This window comes from Xiphophorus maculatus, chromosome 10 (assembly GCF_002775205.1).
Source record: "Xiphophorus maculatus strain JP 163 A chromosome 10, X_maculatus-5.0-male, whole genome shotgun sequence".
NCBI classification, from domain to species: domain Eukaryota; kingdom Metazoa; phylum Chordata; class Actinopteri; order Cyprinodontiformes; family Poeciliidae; genus Xiphophorus; species Xiphophorus maculatus.
Genome location: NC_036452.1, coordinates 19,055,293 through 19,081,005, shown reverse-complemented (window position 1 = coordinate 19,081,005; position 25,713 = coordinate 19,055,293). Strand labels below are relative to the sequence as shown.

At 38.8% G+C, this 25,713-nt stretch overlaps 2 protein-coding genes across 8 annotated transcripts in view; one reads left to right on the top strand and one right to left on the bottom strand.

Annotated features, from left to right (window-relative positions):
- The first annotated feature begins 358 nt into the window (after positions 1–358).
- LOC102225231 (dual specificity mitogen-activated protein kinase kinase 4-like) lies at positions 359–16,732 on the top strand. Of its 2 annotated transcripts, XM_014473363.2 has the most exons (13): positions 359–715; positions 2,899–2,934; positions 4,444–4,476; positions 6,126–6,228; positions 7,669–7,843; positions 7,948–8,067; positions 8,622–8,741; positions 8,848–8,899; positions 8,986–9,113; positions 9,631–9,708; positions 9,808–9,956; positions 10,170–10,215; positions 11,590–16,732. In XM_014473363.2, the coding sequence occupies exons 1-13, from the start codon at positions 613–615 to the stop codon at positions 11,701–11,703; spliced, it is 1,257 nt and encodes a 418-aa protein (XP_014328849.1). In that variant the 5' UTR covers positions 359–612; the 3' UTR covers positions 11,704–16,732. The 2 variants fall into 2 exon arrangements, with proteins under 2 accessions (XP_014328849.1, XP_023196511.1); XM_023340743.1 differs by lacking the exon at positions 4,444–4,476 and having other exon boundaries at positions 361–715.
- A 3,208-nt stretch (positions 16,733–19,940) lies between these two features.
- myocd (myocardin) overlaps positions 19,941–25,713 on the bottom strand; it is a 134,214-nt gene continuing 128,441 nt past the window's right edge. For 3 of the 6 annotated variants that reach the window (XM_023340323.1, XM_023340325.1, XM_023340327.1), the window contains 5 exons: positions 25,146–25,643; positions 24,286–24,432; positions 23,798–23,926; positions 22,321–22,378; positions 19,941–22,142 (listed from right to left, as the gene is read on the bottom strand). In XM_023340323.1, coding sequence (XP_023196091.1) covers positions 21,532–22,142; positions 22,321–22,378; positions 23,798–23,926; positions 24,286–24,432; positions 25,146–25,643 — 1,443 coding nt within the window. In that variant the 3' untranslated portion in view covers positions 19,941–21,531. The remainder of the gene's footprint in view (positions 22,143–22,320; positions 22,379–23,797; positions 23,927–24,285; positions 24,433–25,145; positions 25,644–25,713) is intronic. The other 3 variants (XM_023340324.1, XM_023340326.1, XM_023340328.1) reach the window with 3 other exon arrangements.

Below are 25,713 nucleotides of genomic sequence, written 5' to 3'. Positions count from 1 at the left end.
AAAAAAGTTAACTCCCAACTCTCTTTTTCTTCTTGCGCCATAATGTGCATTTGGAAATAAAAGTTAAATTCTGGGTGTTGTTTTGCATAAAGTTAACCCAAACAGACTGATTTAGCGCAGATTTACCATTTGTCGTGACATATCCACCTAAAGAAGACCGAAAGACTCCTGTCTGATAACCCACGCAAGTCTATTCTTGCATTTCGGAGGTCGTGATTCGACTTGCACGGTCTTTTAAAAATGCCGACAACCCAACGTTGATTGAAGTGCATATGCATAAATAAAAAGCTCGGGTCATTCTTCTGTTTGGGTAAAATAAACCAGAAGACAAAAGATTAGTACAGAAAATTTTAAATAAAGGCATCCACATTTATTCAAAAAGAAGTTCATTTTATACAGAGAGAGTACAAGTCTTAGTATATCAAAAAGTATTAATGTTTCAGTATAAGGTGGTGGTAACCAGGATTTTCGACTGTCCTTAAAGGCAGCAGCGGCCCAGACGTGGCCGTGGTACAGCTGCTGCGTTCAAGTGACGCAGTGTCCCGTCTGGAGGGAGGGCGAAGTTTCACTCTGCATTGCAGCCCGAGCGCTGGCTGCCGCCGGAACACAACAATGGCGACTCCCAGTCCGAACGGCAACTCCACGGGCTCCGGCAATATTCTGGGAGCCACGTCGCATCACCTTCACCAACAGACACAGAGCAGCAGCATGCAAGGTAGGCGTTGACGGCTACTCTCTCGGTCTTTTACCGTCTCCAGCGTAGATGGCCAACTTAGTCGGTAAAGATAGCTTGTGGCTTCCCTGAAGCTAACCCTCCTCCCCACCGTGGTCAAATAGGACTTATGTACATTTGTGTTTCCGGTGATAACGTTCAAAAATAAAATACGTATACGTATCTTGTCATGAGAAATGTACAGGACTTGTATGGCAAATGAAATAAAAATGTACAGGGTGGGCGACAGAGCACTGTTATTTCTTTGCAAAATCGCCAAACACCGCAAAATGTAGCATAGATATAAACATAAGTATTGTAGTCAAAAGTGTTTTAACTGTGAAAACTGTACAATGTATATTCTGTTGCAATATCAATGTGCAGAGTGCAAAGACTTTGTATATATAGTACGCCATATTTCAGATGCTGTGCATTAAAATTCTTCGCAGTGTCATGCTTAAAAGTGCCACCACTAATTAGCAGTATATCATAACATTCAGAAAAATACATCAGAAATGTTTTTTTTCTGTTAAAAATAAAAGCAAGTTGAGCATTGTATATATGGGTGTTTTTTTTTTATTTTTGTGAAAGCATTTTGGTTGTTATGACATAAAAATCTCATGCAAACAGAAAAGCAAAAAATAGTTCACTGCTCAGTACACAACCGTAAAAACTTTTAAATATCAAAGAACGCCTTTTTAACGGCGGCTTTTATTTTGAATGTCTATTTGCGTAGTTTCCGTTTACGCTCTGGCTGATAGGGTTAGCTTGAAGTAGCTTAAACACTAACACGACTACTGTTTTCGCAGCTGATGTTGAAGGGTTAACTGAGTTTTAAAGCAAACATTCCTGTTCGGATATATTGAAATGTTTCTATACTATAAGATACTAGTCGTTTGTATTCAGAAGTGTTCAGATGAACTCAGCCTGGTTCTGACGTTAACTCCAATGTTGTTAGCACACTGTTGCTACAACAAGCACAAGGCCCTACTGTGAAATGAATTTCTCTCCCCAGGCAGGCCACCGTGACATTACACCCCTGTCAGTGCCCGAGTCTTACGTCCAGGCTTGGCAAACACTAAACGTATTGCTCGTAGATAGTTATGTGTCGCTGAGTCATAACTCTTGTTTAGATGCTACTAGTCACGGACGTTTCTGTGTTGCTAACTCAACTCGGGAGTTATCGAAATTAAAACGCGCTAACATGAGTCACATTGTAAATGGTATCAAACAGTGTGTTCATTGTTGCTTGTAAGCGCGCTTTGCTGCTAATTGATGAAACAGTGGGTTTAGACGCGGCTTAGCTCACGAGCTAGCACAAGTTAGCAAGCAAGTTCCATTATCGGACAGGAAGCGTATGCCAATGGTTGGTAAAAGTTGCAACCAGCTGGTCTTATTCATTTGTCATGGTTGGCTCTTCTTATTCCCCCCCCCCAAAAAAGTGAGAAATAGATTTCTATTAAGAAGTTCACATGCATTAATCAATGGGCAGTTATTAATTTCATGCTTAAAATTATTGGTTTTTAAGCGAGTGTTGAAAAGCACAAGTTTGAAGGTATCTTGGATTTTCCCTGATCCACCCAGGATACAGAGTATTCATAAAAGGCTAAATCCTTCTTAGCATTTTCCCCTCCATCACACACATTTTGTAGCTGTCTGCAAACTTTTGGCCTAATTCTGGCTGGACATTTGACCATAAATGAGTTTCTCTACACCAACTTGGCTTTGGGATTTGTTTAGCCTTCCTGTTATCTGTAGCTCTCTTTAAGAAGCGGGATTAACAAAAAAAAAAAAAAAATCTTTCAAATTGAATGCAGTTTCCAATCTAAAATCTTCCTTCACCCTTTTTAAATAGCCACAGCCTTTCTATTACTGTGGTTATTGGTAAATCCAAGAAGTCTTTCAATTTGTCCAACAAGTCGTTCAGTTTATTTGAAAGATCAGTTCAAATAAATTGTTAAAGGCAGAAAGTATTATTGCATCCATGCCCTTGATTAGTTTATGCAAACTTCTGACCATAATTCCATAAAAATACATTCTCAAAAACACATCAGACAGACCCCCTGTCCCATTATGGCAGCTGCTGACGCAGTCTTGAGATGAACAGATCTAAGTTGCATGTCTTTACTCTGTGACCGATGTCTAGTGTGAAATATTTTATCTAAACCTTGATTGGTTTTTTGCAGAAACCAACACCTGCTGGAGATGTCAAAATGAAACAGGTATTCACTTTTATTTTCCAAGGACTTAGCCTTCTTTTAGAGGATCTGCGGTTGTTATCTTTGTTTTTGTTGGCCATTTCTTGGCCAAGACACTCCTTCAGCTTTTCCTTATCCATACGCTGTCATTAATTTTCCCTTTTCTTCCACTTTTTATTTGCGGAAAAATTCACCTCCATCTTATCATCCTGTCTGCATGTTGCCAAGTTTTATTTATGGATGTTTTTGCATCCCTTATCCGGAGTTTGAAAAAAAAAAAAAAAAGCTATTGTAGACGTCAGATAGCAACAATGTCTGCTTCAGAGACACTCTGCATTTTTCTAGTGTCTGCTGGAGAGAACCGTCTCATCCCAGCATACAGACTCCCAGTCTGGTTCCACTGCCACATGTCATTGCTCACAAATTCTAAACTAGGTTCCTACGCAGTCTGGAAAAGTCTGGGAATTTTACTGTTTTCCAGGTCTGGATAAGTATGGAAAAATTAATTACACTGACTTTTTTTTTTTCACCCTATCGTCTAAAAAATGATGCTCCTCATTCCTCGTGTTTTTCTCTATTTCTATTATTCTTTTTTGTCCTTCCCTCCTTCCATCTGTTCTTGTATCCTTCCTTTGTGCCTCTCTTCCTTCTTTGTATCCTTCCTTCAATTTCTTTTTTGTTTGTTTCCTTCCTTCCCGACTTTCTTTATTGTGTATCTTCTTTCTTTTTTCGTTATTTCCACTCTAAGATTTCCAAAAGGCTGCCGACATCACCCAATCCATCATGACCCATAACAGAAGGATAGAAAACTCATCAGCATAAAACATATTAACGTGTGTTGTAACACATTCAGCATTCTATACGTAAATATCTCACACTGACTATTTGGAAATATCCTAAAAATGTCAGGTTTTCTCACCAAAAACATGACTTTGCTTATGAGTGGGAGGCGCAACCAAAATAAAATGTTAGTATGTATGTACAAAATATTCCAAAATACATCTGTTGATATAGGGAGCCTGGGGCAGTTGCCCAGGGCGACCACAGAATAGGGGCGCACAAGCACCGATTATTTTAAATTAGCAAAATTCTGTTGCTTTTCTGTTTTTATGGCCAAATCTGCTTCCTGCTTCCTTTTATTACTTCAGAATAAGAGTCTCAAACATGGACATATGTCTAGCTGAAAAGCACACATTCATACTCAGACTCCAGCAACTGGAGAGGGCCTCATGAGAAACTAACGGGGTCATTTTTAGCAGAAACGTTGTTTTATTGCCGGAGATAAAGTCATCTGCCAGTGGAACGTGACAAATGCTTCATTTTTGGTCTGAAGCTGTCAAAAAATAATCAAAACTAGCACCAGTCCTCTGTCCTCTCATTTTCCACACACATGTATGTAGCAGACCCACTGCAACCTGCCCTATATTCCACTTCCAGCACCCAGATTTGCCGAAAAACAACCCACTTACGCTGACGTAAGCCCTGAGAAAATGTAGTAAAAACACTGCCTTTTTCCCCCTCCTTTTACTTCAGGGTTTCAGATAAGCCTGTCCGGAGTGCCCCAAAGTAAGCACTAAGAGTTTCACTCAAAGCACTCTGACTTCTACTCTATGTTGGAACACGTCAGTAGTCTAAAGTGGTTTCCACCCCATCCAGTGAGCCATACTCAGGATTAGATACTTCTGATACCGTCATCCAAACAGGTGGTGGAAAACTGGGTTCAGAAGGGACCACTGTATACTACTGAAGGAGCCTGTGTGGTGTTCTGGTAGTCGGGTGGGAAGCTAGTGGAGGGGGGGGATGTCTGTCCACTGTTAACTCTCTATACGGCCACCAAACATTCCTTTTGCACTGGGGGCTTAAAGGTTAAGGGATCCGTTTGCGCTCCAGCTGGTTGGACACGGCATGGCAAAGAGGACCCAGCACTTAACCTCAGCACCTGAAAGCGACACCCTCATCCCGGCGCCTGTGTTGAATTCACCCGAGTCCAGTCAAAGTGTCGAGTCATCGGTGCTGTTTGAGTGGTGGGAACGCTTTGGTAGAAAATTTTTATTAAAAAGGGAGCTGTTTGGGGGTTTTTGCACATTTTAATCGAACAGAGATTTCCAATGTCATCCCAGTGGTTTTCCAATAACGTGGACACACACTGCATGCCATTTGTTTGAGTTTTTTCTTATAGAAGTTTGTGAACATTGGGAACCTCTGTACACAGGGACATTCTGCTTCTGTTCTTCTTCTGACTTTATGAGGAACTTCAGATAACCCCAAATATTTGTTTCTTTATATATTGCTTATTGGGCATTTGGTTATTTGGGCTTATCTCAAGTCAAGACACGCATTATGTTGCACTCTGTACACAGGTGCATCTCAATACATTAGAATATCCTCAATAGACTTGTCGATATAGCAAATTTTGCCGGACGATAAACTGCCCCAGAGTATTGCGATAAACGATAATATTGTTGATTTGAGACAATTTTCAAGCGATAAAACTGTTAAAGATTTATAAAAACACTCCATATTAGACTTGGAAAAGATAAAACACAACCAAAAACAATGACTAAAAACGACACACTCCCGAAACCATAACTATGAATTGTATGTAAGCAAAATTGCCCTTGAAAAAATATGAATCATTAGAATGGAAATAATCTAGCTAACTTCATTATGTCATGCGATTAATCAATTGCTGAATCATCAAACATTTCCTTTCATTTTATTGACTCCGATTAAAAAGAGAAACTCATGTACGACTTCATTTCATTGCACACAGATTACAATATATTTTAATAATTACATTTTTATAATTACAGTTCAAGGTTGATGGAAAGCAACACGTTTTGTTTCTCTGAGTACTGCAGAAACCTAAACAAAAAAGAATGATTTTTATGAGAGACATGTTATCTTACGACCCACCCAATTGTGAGTAAGATGAAAGACTAAAGAAGAATATTGAATTGTATTGTATTGAAAATACATTTTTGTATAATATAACTACTCATTTTAATGAGCTGTAAGCATTTATCGCCAAAAAGAATAGTAATAAAGTAATTCAGACTGTGTGCAATGAAGAGTTTCATGTTTTATTTAAATCACTGGTTCTACTCTGATGTATTGAGACGTGCTTGTTTCGGCTGTTGGCATCATCTGGCTGACCTCCCTCCTACTCTGTGTGGCAACCTGGATGTGTTTCTCTCTCTCTCTCTGCCAACCAGGCAAACGTAAAGCTCTAAAGTTAAATTTCGCCAACTCTCCAGTGAAGCCGACCTCCAGGCTTCCGCTTCATCCCACGGCTCCATCGTTCCAGAATCCTCACATGTAAGTAAAGGCTGGGAAGCCATGGAGGTTTTTTTTTTTTTTATGTATTTTTACTTCCTTTTACTTAATTACAGTTTGTTTAAATATGCCGTGACCAAAGGGCGCCCTCTAGTGGTAGCTTTTGTGCTAATGCCATTTTCAGCCTGAGAAATTCACTATAAAGAGAGACTTTCTGGAGATATTTCTTTATGCTTTTTCTGTTGGCCAAAGCAAAGCTAATAATTTGCTAATGTATCTCTTGTTTAGCAGCTTTTGCCCACAGAGTGTTTTTTAAAAATTGTTTTACCTAATTGGTTTTAGTGCTAAATCCTGAACTCACTTAGTTCTTCCTGTTTCCATGCTGATGATAATTTGGCTAAAAAAAAAAGTTCAGAACCAACTTTTTTTTTTCAAACTATAGATATAACAAATGCTAATTTTAGTAGCTTTTTTGTCTGTTTAGGACAGAATGATAAAAGTATCAGAAATATCTGTTATGCTTTTTCTCATTATTATGTCGGGGTTTTTTTTTTAGTGTTTTTTGTTTCCGTCATTTCCCACAAACGTCAGCATCCCATAGAAGAAAATATATCGATTCTCTTTTTTGTAGATGTTTGATGTTTTTCTTTGTTTCAAAATCTAAAAACAGGAATATAATGAATATCTTCCTATAATAGATATTCATTAAAAATTTTTGAAGTTGTCTTTCCACTAAAAGTTATGTAACGAGTTTTAATTAGCTGGACTGGGGGCAAAAAACTGCTTTTTGCTTTGTAAATGTCGCACGTCCCTGACCGAGATCATACAAGTGAATATTTGTTGTTATATTGTTGTTGTTATGTTTTATTTTTGTCTACAATTGCTACTCAGTGGTGGTTGTTGTGTGTCTTGTCTCTATGCTGCTGTAACTGCGAAATAATTTCCCTGCTGGGATGAATAAAGTAATTCTATTCTATTCTATTTTATGGTATTCTCTGCCAGAATGAAAAAATGTTTTTTAACAGATTCTGATTAAAGTCTTTTTAACAATTAGCTTAAAGTCCCTGCATTTATACATTAAGATAATAAAAATACAAAGGTTCAACAAAAAAAGTTGGTCTCAATGTTGGACCAACATTCTTCTGGTGTCTTTTTTTGAAGTTATAAACTCAGACGGCGTCTTAACATCATAGATCTGGTAAAAAGGCTTCACATACACAGCGGCTGTTTAAAACAGAGTTTATAACTAAAGTTTGTGACTTTACAATAAAGCAAATGCTGACGACATCGTGGTAAGACTCCAAACTGTCTCTTTGGCTGTTAAAACTAAACGAGTTCGACTATGGCAACGGTTCTGGTTTTTCAGTATTAGTTTTTTTTGTTAATTCTCCTTCTAATTTCTTCCTCCTTCATCATCGTCTGGCCTCTGTTTTCTCGTGTCCTGTGCTTGGTGGCTAACCGCACCCGCCTCCGTTCGTGCAGAGAGCGCCTGCGGACACACAGCATCGAGTCGTCCGGGAAGCTGAAGATCTCCCCGGAGCAGCACTGCGACTTCACTGCGGAGGACCTGAGAGACCTCGGGGAGATCGGCCGCGGCGCCTACGGCTCAGTCAACAAGATGGTCCATAAACCGACGGGCCAGATCATGGCAGTCAAGGTGATTCACACCAACCGCGGAAGGACATCCGTGTGATGTGATCTGGACGTTTTCCGTTCGTATAGCTGACTGCGTTCGGCGCGTCTGTGTGAATTTCCCCCCAGAGGATTCGCTCCACTGTGGACGAGAAGGAGCAGAAGCAGCTGCTGATGGACCTGGATGTGGTGATGAGGAGTAGCGACTGTGACTACATCGTCCAGTTCTACGGCGCTCTCTTCAGAGAGGTCTAGAAAATCCACCACAATCTCACTTAAAGGGGCAGTATCACTTAAAATCGACTTTTTTTTTTTTTTTTTAGCTTTACATCATGTTATAATGTTATTCCCTCATCAAAGACACACCTGGAGTGTTACCTTGATACTTTCATTAATGTTTGAGAAATTCTTTAATCTTCATGGCAACGCCTGAGTGGACCTAGCCCCGCCTTTGAGTCAGAGCTCCTCCTCAGAGCTGTAGTTTCCAAGCTTGTTTCCAAGCTTGAGATGTTGTGATGACTTCCTGAAGGCGGAGTTTCAGAAAGAGTATTAGTTCTTAAAGAGACAGAGGCCCAATTTCAAGGCATTAAATGAGGAAGTAAAATTTCTTTTGTCATAGTTGACATATAGAGGATTTATTTAACATCTTAAGTTAACATAGTTACTTGATTATGTTACAAAATGGCACTATATTCCTATAAAATGCATAACACTGCCCCTTTAATCTTTAAAATATACTTTGCTACTAACAGTGTTTGTATACTTCCTTCTGTTGTAACATTTCTTCTCGCTTTTTTTTTCAGGGCGACTGTTGGATTTGCATGGAGCTCATGTCTACCTCATTAGACAAATTCTACAAATATGTATATTGCGTATTAGATGATGTCATTCCAGAGGAAATATTAGGCAAAATAACATTAGCTGTAAGCAACCGTGTCACGTTTTCCTCCTTGCAATTTACATGGAACAATTCATGAAAATGACCTGACGGTTTGATTTTTTTTTTTTTAAATTTATTTTTTTTAACAGACCGTTAAAGCACTGAATCACTTAAAAGAAAACTTGAAAATAATTCACAGAGGTAAGAGTCGTATTTAGTTTTTAGCTTCAGTACCTAACGTTCGCTTTAATTTCTACCAGATTGACTCATTTTTCCCGTCTTGGCAGACATCAAACCTTCCAACATTCTAATGGACAGAAGGGGAAACATCAAACTGTGTGACTTCGGCATCAGCGGCCAGCTGGTGGATTCCATAGCCAAGACTAGAGATGCAGGCTGCAGGCCTTACATGGCAGTAAGTGCCAACCGCTTAACCTTCAACTAAATTTGTTGAAGGTTACTGTGCATGAATTAAAGTTGGGCCCGTTTATTCAGCGCTAAACGCACCTTAGAGATTTTCAGACAAGGAGAAACGAACTTCTTTAAGGTTTTTAAATGTGTTTTACTATCAAAACTAAAAGGAAAAAAAAAAAAATTTTTAACAGGTGTAGTTCGCTTTGGCCTAATTTAATAGTTTCCCTTGCCTTAACTACTGTTTATCTGAAATTAGTCATTTGTTCTTGATCACTGAATTGACTGGAAAACTTTAGAATCTGGAGCAAAAGATCAAATCTACATATTTAAACCAAATTCTCTACTGGGGATGTGTTAAAAGTGTCAAAATGTGATTAATTTTTCTCTTGTAATTTCAATATTTTTGAATTCACAACTGATTTAGTTATCGGGTAATTGACCTAAAATAAAAGCCTAAAGAAAACTGCCCTATCTAATCTATTTTGTGTGAATATTTGCTTCTTTTTTTTTTCTGCCAGCCTGAAAGGATAGACCCCAGTGCTTCCAGACAGGGCTACGACGTCCGCTCCGACGTTTGGAGCTTGGGAATCACCTTGGTAACCGATAAGATCTCCAGATCTGATTTTAAACCGCAGCTCAAACGAGGCCGGTAAGGGTTGCTCATACTGTTTTTTGTTTTTTTTTCTTTCTTCCAGTATGAGTTAGCCACAGGAAGATTCCCATACCCCAAGTGGAATAGTGTTTTTGATCAACTGACACAAGTGGTGAAAGGAGAACCTCCACAGCTCAGCAACTCGGAGGAGAGGCAGTTCTCCCCAAAGTTCATCAACTTCGTTAACCTATGGTGGGTGTCATTGCAGGAAACATTCTTGCCTCGTTTTGTTTTTAGCTTCCCCAGAACAAAAATTGGATGCTGGTGATTTTAGGGTCAGATTTTTCCCCTGGAAAAGCCTCCCGCTTTCCTTCCATGCCTTTTCAGTTTCCGGTGTGTAAAATCTGACCTGAGCTCTGCTTACAGTGATGGATAATCAGCTCTTTTTTTCTTTTTTTTGTGCAGCCTTACAAAAGACGAGTCAAAGAGGCCAAAGTACAGGGAGCTTCTGGTGAGTGCCCTTTCATTAGCTTCGTTAGGTTTGTTCAGGAGCTGGTTTGAAAAGAGTTTGGTCATAATTTGAAATATTTTCTGTTGTTAAAGGCTAAACTGACTTGTGGCAGAGGACTTGTTCCTTTAGTTCAACTTCTGAACTTAAAGATGTCACAAAATATTTTGTAAAACTCATTTTGATATCACAGAGCTGTCTTCAAGAAGCTGAGAATGCTAAAGACATGTTTTAAGTATCTAGTTTAAAAGTAAGTTAGTCTTTTCAGCATTAAATTTAAGCAGGGGTGTTGGCAAATGTTGTTTAATGATTTGAATTTGAAACTTATTGATATATACATAGAGCATTACTGCAGTTTTTATTCTGCTGTCAATCTCTGTTAAAGCAACTTTCCTCGCAACACCAGCCGACCAAACAACAGGCAAACACACCCGCAACAGTAGATCCCTAAATGGTTGTCGCTGAGTAAAATTTGGTATTTAGCTAGTAAACTATTCTGACTTCTGAAGGAATGCCTCAATGGAGTTTTAAGCAATTCATTTTCTTATTTCCTGCAGTTGGTAGATGTACTACAATTCTAATAGTAGCATTTTTATGGTCAGAAATAACGAGGCCATCCTGCCTACGTCAATGTTCTTTAAATACTTCCAAAAAAACAACCCACCAAGCTAGTTTTTGTAATTCAGGTATTCAAATAATAACAAAAATGCAGAAAACTAAACCTGTTTGTACCAACGTTGATATTTACTGTTGTTTTTGCTTTTGTTGTTGTTGCTTTTTTTTAATGTCTCTTCTGAATGTGTCTGAAGTGTTTTTGACAAAAGTGCCAGATTTTTAAAAATGTTTTTTCAAAAGGGAGATTGTCAAAAACCTTTGGTGTGGACTAGATGGGTTTATGAAAATCAAGACAGAGCAGCCTAATTTTGCAAAATCACACATCCATCAAACTTGACTTCAATGCTTTTTTTTATTATTATTATTTAAACTAGAAATGTGTGCTGAAGAAGTGATAGAAAAGGAAGGCAATGTGAGGGGAAAAGCATGAACTTAAGTAGTTTAGCGGTAATTTTTAACCCAGCCTAACACTCCTTTAGCCATTCTCAGGAACTTCTTTTGAATTTCTTTTAGGTTGTTATTGTTGAATTATCGCCACCTGCTGGTACAATCATGTAGAACAATAGTTTTTCTTCTCAAAAACAAAGGAAAAAATATCCAAAATAGGGAAACTGGGGCACAATTACAAATACTTACACCTTTAATGACTTTCTGTAGGCATTTAGGCCATATTTAACCCAAAATTTGCTCACCCAACCTGGAGCCGTTTTGATCTGAGCGACACCCGAACGAGCCTGAAGCTTCTTGCCTCCTCTCTCCCAGAAACACCCGTTTATTCTGATGTACGAGGAGCGCTTCGTGGACGTGGCCAGCTACGTGTGTCGCATCCTGGATCAGATCCCCGCCTCGCCCGTCTCTCCTATGTACGTCGACTGATGCCAAGAAGAGCGTTCCCATTGGAGGAGGAGGGAGGGGTCCTTTCACGTCCAGAGTGGGGTGGTACACTAAGCTTTGTGGTGCGATGCTTGTCAACTTAGCCTTCAGTTATGCAGGATCACCTGTTTGTTCACACGTTCCAAAGAACAAAGGAATTAAATCCAAACTTCCCAGTGCAATGAAATGAAAATCACAAAAAAAAGAGAGAAACATTTTCCAGTCATTTTAAGATCCCAAAATAATCTCTTCCACGTTAAAGCAGAGACACTTGAAGCAGCTTCTTTGTCTTAGTAAAGCGCAATGCATCTTTTTATGTGACACAAAGAATAGAGTATACATATATACATGGAATCTATATATATATAGATATAGATATATATATATACTTGAACATGTTCACCAAAATCTACCAAATGAAATTGTGTGGAGCTTATGATGTATGAACAAAACAGCAACCTAACGGATTGTACGTTGTATGCATATTGTCTTCGCCCAAAATAACGACTTGTATGGATTATTGCTGATACACCTACTGTCTAAAAATCACACACTTTCACACATTTTGCTGTGAGCACCGTCACACACAGTCAATGAATGGATATGCAAATGTTTCTTTTTGGAAAGCTAATGCTAGCGTGGCTTTACTTTTTTTAAATTTTTTTCCCCCCCAATATGCAATCTGTGACGGCTTGTCTTAAATGTTTTATCTTCTTACACCTACTGCAGTGCTGGGCTCAGTGTGTGAGCTTTGACCTTTTTGTTTAAGTCACTTAACTAGGTATGTACTATTCCAGAAGAACATTTTCAGTTAGCTATTGATGCTAACCGCCCAAAACAAAGTGCACACAGTCAGGTAAGCTGTTAGTTAATGGTGGAGACACAGGAAAAAAACAGCATGGTTGTACAAGACGCTTTACCAAAAAGAGAAGAAGTTTATTATAAAAGACTTTTGGGAAAGATAAACTCAGCTAGTATTGAAATTAGGAGCTTTCTGTGATGTTAATCCTTTCTCATAACATGTTGCTAAATCCTATTTCTCCATAAACGTTTCGTAAAGGCAAGCGCCTAACAGTTGACACATGGTTTAATTTTTAGGTTTGTTACATATAAAGCTGTTAATCTCTGGATCTTTGATTGATATTTTTTCAATTTGATTAAATATGTGACCTGTAGTTGTTACTTTTTATCCAAAGAAACTTGCAAAGCATTGAAAACCAAACATTTAACCAAATAACTTTAAAAAAAGAACCAAAGGCCTGTTTTCTCTGAAAACAGGTTATATTTGCTAATTGTACATTGACATGGAATATATACATTAATAATTTAAGCCTACCAAAAGTTGTTAGCTTACCAGTGTTGTATAAATTCCTTTTTTAACATTCTTGCTTTTGACTGGCTATCATAAATACCATAAGTTACAGTTGGTTTAGACATACTTGCTTCATAGCTAAGTACCAGACAACGAAGAAATTATGTTTTCTGTTTTTATATAAATGTAGTACAAATGAAAATAATCCATACTAATAGTGCTTTTGTTTATTTTGTCACAACTAGCTAACAAGCGGCCTAATTAACTAGAACTTGCATCTGGGTTAGCTAGCTGTTTACTACAGCTACTTAGGCCGCTTGTTAGCTAGCTGTTTGCTACAGCTAGTTAGGCCGCTTGTTAGCTAGCTGTTTGCTACAGCTAGTTAGGCCGCTTGTTAGCTAGCTGTAGCAAACAGCTACATGCTAGCGTGTTTGCTAATTTAGCAAAAATTATATAGTTTCCACCTTGTTAGACCACAAACTCTGTAGCAAACAGCTAGCTGACAAGCGGCCTAAGTAGCTGTAGCAAACAGCTAGCTGACAAGCGGCCTAACTAGCTGTAGCAAACAGCTAGCTGACAAGCGGCCTAACTAGCTGTAGCAAACAGCTAGCTGACAAGCGGCCTAACTACAGCTAGTTAGGCCGCTTGTTAGCTAGCTGTAGCAATGCTACATTGCCTGATGTAGCAAACAGCTAGCTGACAAGCGGCCTAAGTAGCTGTAGCAAACAGCTAGCTAACCCAGATGCAAGTTCTAGCTAACAGAAATTTTAGCTGACTGTTAGCTAGCTAAAGCTGTCACATCTAACAGTTAAATACATTATAAACGGATAGTTGATATGTTTTGCCAATTTAGCAAAAATTATATAGTTTCCACCTTGTTAGACCACAAACTCTGTTCTATACATATTAGTGCATTTGTTAAATTATAGAAGGTTCTGCTTCAAAGTTACGCTCATAAAGCTTCATGAACATTATCACCAGCTGATTTCTGAAACGGGAAGACACTTAGTTCTGTGACTAAAACAATAAGGCAACACACACAGAGAATCAAACCTTAGGTTAATCCAATGCTACATTGCCTGATGTAAAGTTACTTTCGGATGTTGTTTTCACTGATGTAAATAGATATGTATATAGCCATCCTCACCTGCTGTTCTTGGCAGGTTCTGCTCAGATCTTCTAATGCTCGTTCCTAAAACATGGTGATCATGTCAGACAGGAGAGGAGATGTGGCTTCGTACTGAGAAATGTTACCATATAGACTGGTTTTTTGTTTGTTTGTTTTTTCTCCTCAACAGCCTGTCTTAGCACTGTACAGTCAAACTCACCCATAATGCTCACAGATCCTCCATGCTGCCACACACAGGCATGCAGTAGTAACTACAGCTCTACATGTTCTGACAGCTTCTTTCTGTCAAATAAAAGAAATAGACGGAACAACGGTAAAATGCTGCTAATCACATGCTACCAACTTCCATACCACAACTGTTGAGAGGAGGAAAGACTCTCCTCGCTTCGTCTCCCGCCCTTTGACCCCTCAGGTCACCCTGGAGCCTGCATGTCCTCTGGTGATCCAGCATGCGTCTGGGCTGATCCCATCATGCCATTTCCTCGCCTATCAATTTGTTTGACCCAAACGTGTCATAGCGTCCTAGAACAGGTCCGACTACGAAGACCCGAGAAGAGCAGTCAGACTTCAAGGAGGTAGCTTCTCAACAAAACACTTAATGCAACACTATAGAGGTCCATCATCCAATAAATTTAAATGTGTAGGAAAATATATGATAAATAATAATAAAATTCTCATTGTGTTACATCTAGAGTGAAATTCACTGGTTTTATCACCAAATATGCTGCAGTTTCTGAGAAGCAAATGGATGCTGCCATTGTGGCTCAAATCCAAAAGGAAGTGGTATTCTTGATGAGGTTGATTTATTATTTTGGCAGTTTATTCTCATCTGAGTCGCATCTGGGGTTTTTTTTCTGTGACATTGAGCCAAAAGAAATGTTTTAAATACTTTAGTGGTGCTTTAGTAGTAAGAATGTAGAGGATAAAACCACACCAGCACCCTTACCCTATATGACATTAGAAATGGGCTGTATGCTCAGTTAAATGGTTGTACAATTCAGCTATAGCAGTTTACAAGATTAGTTAAATAGTATTAGTCTGTTGGAGTATTACTGGTATCGTTACATTTGGGATAGTCAATGAAAATGCATATGTTTGGTTTATTATGGGTCTCTACAGCCGTTAGCTGTGCCATACCTCCCATTGTGTGGGTGTACATCGCGTCATTTTGTTAGGAACAGTGAACGGTCTTTTCTTTTTTTTTTTTTTTTTTTTTTTTTACCTGTTCGGGAAAGCAAAACATTACAACCACCAAATTAAATTCTGTCATAAGGAGTTCTTGTCAGGTCTGTACTTTTCGTCTCCTTCCGGAATGGCAGTAGATGGCGCCGTTTTCCCTGCAGATCTGCGGGGTTTATTATGCGTTTCCAGGAAGTTCACTTGCCACTGGTGAATATGAGTCTGCAGGGTACATGTACAAATGGCAATTTACCAGAATGTTCATATTAGAATATAAGATGATATTAAGGGCAATGAATATTATAAGGTATGTTTATTGAGGGTTACAATAAAAGTTCCCCATGAAAAAGACTGAAAATGTGTCTGTCTGGTTGTGTGCTGCTTACTAACACGGATACAAAAAAGAACTGAAAATACTTAGCTGTGATCATTTTTATTGCTCTTTCAGCTGTATACAGAAATAAATCCACAATACCCTTTTTTTTTATTTTTACAACAGACAAAAGGCAAGTTGGTGGCCAAGCAACATGGAAGCTTCTGTCTGATGTGTTTTTTTTGCTTTCTGGCCTTGACTAAGGAGAATTATTGCGAATAAGGCCAGATGGGTGAACAGGACTGGGAAACATATTTAAGACAGAAAGTGAGAACACCTTTGAATGTGATGGAATCAAACCGTGTAAACCATTAAACATGTCCATAGGTAAAGCGTAAAACGGTCAAAAATGCTAAAGTCAAACCTGATTTTACAGAGTAGATGGATGACCCACTATTGGGGCAACACTTGTCATACACATGTTTTCACTTGCATTTCTGTTTCGTATTTGCGGCAGCGACAGTTCAATGTCCGACGAGGCTAATGCTATATTCTAATTACTCTACTCTTAGTTTGAATCTCAGGACTAACAGTTTTCAAAAATCAGACAATAAAGACACATGTTCACAAATAGATGTCTGACTGAATTATTGACATTGAAAGCCATCAGAAAGGCAAACAAGCAAACTTTCTTACTCAGGACAGCCATATTGGATATGTTTTGGAATTTCGGGGTTAATACAGATGGGGGTTTTTCCCCCCACCTTGGAACCTGAAAATGTATCTTACAGGATGCACCTTGAGCCATCGCTCTGATTACATTTGTTGTTAGACTTTCACGCAGCTCTGTAGTGGAAAAGAAAAGCAGTTTCAACGCCATTTCTTCATCCGTTCACCAAAAATGCATGGAGAACGTGATTCTCGGGTCAGTTGTAACCAGAACTACGTCAAAGTGGCAATGACCGTAGACACGGGATGTTATGGATAACAAAAATAAATCCTGTCAGTTTCTCACCCAAATTCAAACATCTTAAATAACACACTTTTACCAAAGCTGTGGCTTTGTATTGAGTCATACTTGTTTGAAAAAAAAAAAAAAGTAAATCAAGAATGGGATAGATTTCCTAGCAAAGATAGTTTTAGCAAATAAAACAAAGGTTAATGATGAATTGGATTTAATTTGGAATGTCGAATGGAAAGTCTGATGAGTGGATTAAAAAAAAGTGGATTAAATTTGGCCCCATCAAAGTCAACATATTTGGGGATAATTTGCTGTCTCTTCTCAAATAAAAGGAGAAGAGACACCCGTGCTAGCTGCTTTAGGAATTAGCATTGCTAAAGCAGCTAGCACAAGTTTACCTACAAGTCCCAGATCTTTATATTTTCAAATATATAATATAAATGAGAGCTTAGCAGATGTCTAAATAAAGTTTCAAACCTATAATTTATATCTATATTTAGCTTTATATTGGCATTTTAACAATGTCAGGCCAAATTAATCCACTTTTTGTTAAAGCTAAAAGCTAAGAAATCATAGATACAATGTGATAGCAGTTTAAGTACAAGAGCATTTATGGCTTGAATTTCCAGCCAGCAGTCCTGTCTGGAATTTGATTCACTCAGAATTACTAAAAAATTTTCTATTGCAAATGTTCTACATGTCTTTTCTGTCATCCAAACAGCCAAACTTGCCCAATCTTTCCCTTTTGGCTCTAAACCAATGCTTTCCACACATTGATATAACCACAATGTGTCAAATAAAATGATTAGAATAATTTAGAGAAATTATGACTAGAAATTTGTCAAGCTGCATTTTAATTTCAGTTAGTGCTTTTGTTTTGGCCACCTTTCATGATTAACCTTGGTTATGGCTTCTAGGGGTTTTCATCAGATGTACAGTGTTGAAACCAGATATATGCACATTGTATAAAAAGAAAAACAATTCTCTGACATTCAATACAACTGAACCTTTAAGGTTAGTTAGGATTACAATTATTTATATTAGCTAAATGCAATAATAATGACTTTTGGAATTTTATTTTATCACTTTCATCAAATTCAGAGGTTTATGCACAACAAGGTTATTATTTTGTTTACTTTAAATAAGTCCAAATGGTAATGTCAAGGCTTTAGGAGCTTCAGATATATTCAGATTCAAGTACAACTGAATGCAGTTTAAGCCAATCCTTCAAGCACATTACTTCCTTGTGTGACATCATGAAAAAGAAAAAAAAAACCCCTAAAGAAATCAGCCAAGATACCTAGAAAAGAGAAATGGACCTTTACAAGAAAGGTTCTTTTTTGGGTAACATGAGCCTGACTTTTAACAAAAGTAAAAACAATTAAATAAAATAAATACATTGTGAAAATGCTGTCTGAATCTGGTGATATATTATTCACATTGAAAGGTTTTGAAAGGCCACTCAGAGTCATTGTTCCAAAAAGGACATTAAAGAAAAACCGTACAATTTGTAAAAGCCTTAACGTTTGGAGACATGCCACGGGCTCAGGAGAAACTAAAATCAAAAAGTTGGCCATAATGATCTTTGTTATATTTGCAGGAAGAAAAGGGAATCAAACATAAAGTATAAGGTGGACATCTGGTATTTGTAGGGGTTTAGGACCACAGCTGCCTATGAATAGCTAGACCCCAGGAATATCTGAGACTCCTTATAAAAAATAATTGCATATTTTAATAGTTCACACACAAAATATACCATAGTATTCATTACTAGGCACAGAAGTTAATATTTACTCTTCATTATTTCAGCTCTTGTGAGTACAACCAATCAGCACAGAGGAAAAATAAACCCTGTTTGCTGGATTAGCTGCTTTGCTAACAATAGCCTTCAGGACTAAGCACTATCAAGATGTTTACAACCCAAATTATAATTTTTTCTCCATTACATTTTATTAACTGACTGCCAAAAAATTAATAAAATTGATTTAAGTGAGACTTTCTGTTTTGTTTGTTTGTTTGTTTATGTTTTACAACGTCTGACTTGTCTGCACGGCTTCCTATACATGTCGGTGTGCATTATCGGTGTTCCGTCCAATCAGATTTCAGTTTCTTTGTGTTTCTTTTGTATTGTGCAGCCTAATCTGCCCAGAGCCAGTAAACGAACGGAACGGTTCTTTTAACCAATCAGCTTTCAGGTTCGCTGATTCACAACGCCTGCTCGTAGTGGCGTCAGAGGTTTTCCCCCCTCTGATTGGACGGTCAGAGTGAACCTATAGCAAGTTTAGCTAGCAAAGCACATCGCCAGGAAACTGTGCTGCTCTTGTTATTGTGTGTGAAATTATAATTTTTTTTGTATTCAATGTCTTAAGAAGATATAGATATAGCTCTCATGATTAAAAAAAAAGAAATAAATTTTCAAGGCAGACTTTTTCTGAACAACTTGACATCGTGAAGACCCGGAAGTTTCAGGCGTGAGCGGTACCACTTAGCCGCTGGAGCATTGCAGATTAAATGGCTGGGATTTGCCCAAAAAAAATACAACAAGGCCATGGAGAAGGACTTGTTGATGGAACTGAAACGTGACTGATGTTTGTCTTCGCAAAAGAGAGGATGGATTTTGTCTATGAAGAAATAATCTGCAACTGAGTGAGTATTTTGTGCTTTATTTTTTATTCTTTTTTGGGACAGTTGGATATAGTGTAGAGGTTTGGAGGTGTCCAAACAGTTTTTTTTGTTTGTTATAACAATAGTATTTACTCACAAAAGGTGAAAAACTCATAATTAATTATTAGGCTAATTGATAAACAAACGGCCACTTATATCTATATATACCAAAGGTATATATATACCAAAGGTATATATGGTCTTAGCTGTCTTCTCTCTATATTTAATGGCTCAGGTATTTAGTTTTTATGTGGTAACTCAGGATGCATTTAAATCTGAAAACTCAATACTAACTTTATGTAAGGACTGAACAAACCTTTGTAATACCTGACCCTGTTATATTGCGTTGTGTGTTTACTATAGTGTTGGTGGCTTGTATACTTGTAAGGCCATAGTGGTGGATTAAATCAGGAAAGTACCTATGAAGGCCCAGGCACCAACTGCACGGCCTGCCACTGGTGTAAGTGGCATTGCTTCTAGGTATTTCGGCTTCCCTAGCTGAGAAGGTGCGAGTGAGCAAGTTCTGTCAGGAGGAGTGGGCCGTGGTTTCAGCAAACTAATGTGAGAAACTTGTGTCAGGATGCCCAAAAAGATTCATTCAAGTTTAAAGGTAGTTTAAAGCCAATTCTATCAAATCCCCCTCACCCCCCCCCCCCCCCCCCCCAAATTATGTAATCTTCTGACAAAAAAGTAGCATAAATGTCAGACAATAGAAATAAAAACGATTGTCTTTTTATACAATGTATGCAAAAATTTGCTTTCTGCTGCAAGAACTTTGGAATATTATGGTATTGACAATGTTGCATAGCCTAGAAATTGTTTTGTGGATGATGCTGCCCATTTGGAACACATACAGGTGTCTTCATGTATTTTCTTTCAATACATTCAGAAGATACTATAGAAATTCAAACTCTTACTTTTTAGAGTGTTCAGAACATTACTGATCTGAGTTGTGTTGAGCGGACCAATTTGTCTGCTGGCTGTAGGGGGAGTTTTTAGAAGTATTCACAGTTAAGATTTGAATATATTACATTTCTTTTCTATTCACAAGTGCTTACAATGGACGGTTCACACAATCGATAACTGTCATTTGAGATAACGCGGCTTTTTAGGTCGACTCCTTCGCTTTTCCCCACATTTTGAAACTGCTTAGCCTAAAAGAGTCAGTGGTCCAAAAAAATATATATATATAATTTTTGGTTACATCAAGAAAGTATCAAAGGAATGTCAGCATAAATACAACATCAAGTATAAATACAAAATCACAAAATAAATAAATGTGATTGACTTTGAAATAGAGATGTTGCAATTTAAGAGGACAAAAATTACATATAAAATTTTCTTTTTTTCTTTTTTTTTTAAATTGGCTTTTTGTAGCTTTTAAAATGCCTGTTAGTTTTTGTAGAGTCATCAATATAAAACTGGGAAATTTTATTCATAAAGCATGTCTTGCAAGTAAGGCACAGTTTGTCTCTTGGTTTAAACTGATAAGACCAAAGATTCCTCAGACATCACTTTCCCCTTTATGTCTTCCTGTACATAAATATGTCAGAAACTGTAGATATGTATAAAGAACAACAACCATTCCTATATTCAAAGCTCAAGCAAACTGTGACAAATGTGTGTTAAGCAAGAGGTGCTGTTAGTTTATATATATATATATATATATCTCATATTTACATCAAACGTTGAAATGGTTGTGTTATACACTTCATTTTTGGGTTGTACTCTCTCCCACACTTTTGACAACAGCATGAAGATGTGAGATTTTCCAAAACTGTTGTGATATTTACAATTTGGCCGCTTCTATGAAATCCAGATATTCTTGTTAAACTTTTGGGGGGATTTTTCTTTCTTTTTTTCCAGTAACACAAATATTCACTCTGTAGGTATGCAGTGATTGGCAAATTCTGTCTTCAAGTCTAGGTGGTGTAACACTGATGGTGCGTACAGAAAGTACTACATGTGTCCACTGTCAGTCCTCAACTCAGTGACAGTTGTGCGCATCAATGTTCAAAATGGACACAAATTGTATCAAAAAGCACCTGGGTTTTTTTTTTTTTGGTTACAATGACATTGGTGGAAAATAAGTTCAGTAAAGTTAAGATTCAAGATAAAATTTCACAACATCTCTTTAGGCTATCAAACTTTAGACGACTATACAAAATAATATTCCACTGTACGACAGCAAAGAGGAACTTCTCACACTTAGACTAAAGAAATATAGGGCAGAATTCAATAGTTCTTTGGGATTAATGTTGGCATCGTTGCGTTCACCAATGCTCCAGTTGAAGGTCCATGGCAGAGTTCAAGTTAATGTCCGTCACATCCAGGAACTCTGTGTTAAAGATACTGGGCGCACTGGGCTGAGTAGCGCCGCCGAAAGCAGTCGCGGAACTGGGAGGCGTCAGGTCCAGCCACTCCATCGTTTCCCACGGCGTCTCGCTAAAGGCCATGCTGACCATCCCCTGGACCTCAGGGACGGCGAACACCTTACTGCTACCGGGCGACAGAGGCGTGTCTAGCCGATCTCTGTTGGTCTGGAGTTTGTCCTGCTGGGAATGGTGGGGGCGGCAGTGGTGGCTGCCGTACTCTTCGGCGTCTCTGTTCCCTTCGTCTTCCTGGTGTCCGTCCTCGGCGGCCATTTTAAGGAGCCCCATCTCCCCTCCCCGTCCCATAGGGTTACCCAGCAGAGTCTGCAGGTGGCTCTCGGTGGCGTGATTGGTGGCATGGTCGTAGGGCATCTGGTTGGGGGACAGGTGCTCGTAGTGCCAGTGGAACCTTGGGATGAGAAGGCCGGGACACCCTGGGGACACAGTAATGTGAGGCACAACTTGTGTTACAGAGGACCTCTCCCTCTCTTCTCTTGCGTTAGCTGGCATCTCTTAAGGAGAAAGGAAAGGATGGATTGTCTTAGCATTTCGAGGAAGTGGATGCCAACATTTCCCATAAAACTCAGATTTCTTTTCTTTTTCTGGTGTTTTACATCTGATTTACAAGGTGTTTTTACTCCCAGGAATAATTTTGGGGCTTTCTAAAAGCTAAACAGATATTCTGCTTACCTCCGCTTTCTATGAGCACGTCCAACAGTTCATCCATCTGCTGACTCCTGGTCAGTTGCTGAAAGTGCGATAGAGAGGAATTCTTATCAATCAGCTGTTTAAATCACTCAACTTTGACGTGATTACATTCAATAATTTCCCATTATAAGCTCCAGAAGTCCTTTAAACCTTCAGAGGGGAAGCATGAAAATTAAGGAAGCATGATATGTCAGCATCAACATCAATATCAACCGATTTTTAGTAATTTTTCAACTTATTGATATCGGTTTAAGTAAAACTGGGCCGATATTATCAACCAACTTATATGTCCTTCTGGTTGATATTTGTGTGTGTGTATCAGTCCAAATTTTCATATGTGTTTCCCTAATGAAAATGGTCGTAAATTGGACCTCAGTACAAGTCAAAATAAATTCTAGAAGCAGGTTCTGATGGTTTCCACTGGAAATACTGGCAATAAACAATGTCTCTTTGTGAAGCATGCTACTGGTAACCAAAGATCTAGTACTGGAGTCTTCAAATCCAGTGCTCAAGGACTGGTATGTTCTCTGCTTCAACACATCTGCGTCAAATAATCAGGTCATTAGCAGGTCTTTGGAGAACTTGCCTGGATACAAAGCAGGCAAATCTTCTATTTGATTCAGGTGCGTTTGACAAGGGACATCTGTAAAAGTTACATGATACCGGCCGTTGGCGACTGGGTGTGAAGATCCCTGGTCTACTAGTGCTGGGTGCTGGTGCTTTTCTCCATGGGCAAGAGGCTGGGTACACCCTGGACAGGTCGCCAGTATTTAGTGAATCTAGTGCAAGTAAAATAAATATCCCAAATGTTATAGGAATATACGTATGTCCATATATTTCAGTGCCCTTTATAGTGGACCCCTGCCTACTTGCAGATCTGTATCTGATGTCTATGTCTGTGTAACAAAACTCCAAATTATTTGTGGATTTTTACGGAGAGCTCATCTAAAATATTTTAAATAAAATGCAGCTTGGGAAGCTGAATTACCTAGGTGTGATGTTACTTCACATGCTATTGGCTGGAGTTTTCAAAGCAGCCAATCCAGAAGCTCCATTTATTTTCTTTGGCACTCATTGAATGGTACCCCAAGAGTGTAAATAAGTAAGACTCTATTTTTATTTATTTATTTTTATCTGGATTTTATATTATTTAGTATTTTTGATAAGAGAATATACACAAAAACATGCATGTTTCCTGGCAACTTTGCAAACCCAATCTTTAGTAAAAATCTGTTTAAGACTTGTCAGAAGGGTTTGAATGTTCATGCAGTGATAGAAGCAATGATTGGGACAAACAGGTGAGACAAAAGTGATGGATTGTCTGAGACACAAAAACAAGAAAAGAGAGAAGAAAACTGGAATTGGAACCGCACAAGTTTAAATGAATTCCCTGGCCAGCAAACTCCACTAATTTTTTTTTTTTTTTTTTTTTTTTTTTTTAGCATAGAATCGAGTTTACCTGCTTCACTGCATCCTCATAGCATGGGGGCTGTCTTAAGTCAGATGCATCTGAATCTGAGCTACTGAAGGCAGGGGGGGAGACCTGGCACTTTTGGCCAACATGCCGGGAAGATGGCAATGCTGACATCTATATGAGAAATAAGTGAAAAGTGTCATTAGCATGTGGTAGGGGAGCTCACGAAGTTAGAGATGCAGAAGAAAAACCAGAAATTAGGACTCCATGTCTGAGTAACCTCATCACAGTTGTTATGTAAAGATTAATTGGCGTTTCAAATGGGTTTACTCGTGTAAAAGAGTGTGATAACATGTAACAGATATGAGTAGAGGGACAATGAGCCTCATACCAAAGAGACAATTCAGAGACAGATCAGAAATGAACAAAGAGAAGGAGGAAACGGGATGGATGGATGGGAGGTGATTCAGTTAGATAACACAACCTGACTAATGTTACAACAAGACAAACATTCAGATGTTTTACACGTTTACCTTTGGTTGCATATTCTGACTCTCGGCCTTGATGGGGCCGCTGTGGTTTAGACCACAGTCAGGTGAGCTGGGAAACGCAGCCTGAAGGCTTCTTTGGTCCGAAGGATAAGAGCAGTTTAACGGCTGGCTACCAGTCCTCTGCTGCACCTGCAGCCGGCAGGATGCAACGTCAATCAATTAGATCAATCAAAGATTTGGAGTACATAGAAGAAAGGCTCTTAAATGGAAACAGCCACTCTGTAAAATTGTTTGTTGAAGTTTAAAAAGCATATCACTTTCCAGATTTTGTCATGTTTCAACAAATTTCCAAGAATGTTGGAGTATTTCATATGATAGATTAACACAAAGATGTACTTCACTGAAGTGAAAGGAAGCTTATACATGGTTTCTAAAATGTTTTACAGATAAAGATCTCTTTGGCTCTCTTTAGCTCCCCCGTAACGTCCGTTGTGGAGCCACCTTTCAACCATTCCACGGTTGTTTCTGAAGTTCGTGGTAAATGTTGGTACCAGCTTTTTCAAACCAAGAGACTGAAATTGTTGTTGCATGTTCGTTGCAACCTTGCTCAAGTTCATTCAGACTGGATGAAGAAGGTATGTGAACAGCAGCACTTAAGTTTTGCAAATGATTTTTCTCATGGCGATCACTGAATGAGCCATTCTGATTCATGAATGTGCTTTGAGTACTAGCTTTATGTTTAGAGTGTTTTTTCTGCTGGCAGGAGAACATCGACCTGAACACAACTCTTTTGTAGTTTCTAACATGTTTCTAAGGGCATAAACCTCTGAAGTTAGTTGATCTACTGCGTGTCCTAAAAACAAACAAAAAAACGGAGCCTTTCTAATTTTATGACTTTGTACCTGCATGTTGTGACCTCTGCCTTGTGTGTGGGGGTGTCCACAGCTGTCTCTCCCCAGCAGAGGAGACAGCAGGTAGGGGCTGTTAGGCGACGGAGGCTGGGAGCTGCTGGTGGGTTTTCCGACAGGAGAATCTTGCGGAGAACACTGGGGACTCAGAAAGGCTGACATAGTGGAGGGGTTGGCAGAGGAAGGGTCTGTGTCCATGCATTGTGGCCCACCAGGACCACCGCCCAGATTTGGTATGGGATTGTTGCAGCACCCCATATTGTCCATGCAGCTGCCAGGAGGGCTCTTGAGCTCCTTGGAGGAAGACAGGGGACAACTAGACGACAAGGACATAGGCTCTTGCTTGATTGTCACCCCCAGAAAATGCTGGCTCATCATAGGTGTGGCCTGCTGTTGGTGGAGCATTGAGGGGTGAGACAGTGGAGGGATGGCGTCCTCAGTCGCTCCATAGCAGCGTTTTCTCTTGTGAAGTTGCATTTTCAGTTCTTCAACCTAACAAGTATGATCAGAGGTGGATTGGTCAAAGAATGACCGACTAATGTTGGTATTGGTGAAGTACAAC

Coding starts and splice junctions, on each gene's coding strand:
- LOC102225231 (XM_014473363.2), top strand. CDS start 613: ATGGCGACTCCCAGTCCGAACGGCAACTCCACGGGCTCCGGCAATATT. Junction 7,844..7,947: donor GCCAGATCATGGCAGTCAAG/GTGATTCACACC, acceptor ATTTCCCCCCAG/AGGATTCGCTCCACTGTGGA. Junction 9,709..9,807: donor GGAGCTTGGGAATCACCTTG/GTAACCGATAAG, acceptor TCTTTCTTCCAG/TATGAGTTAGCCACAGGAAG.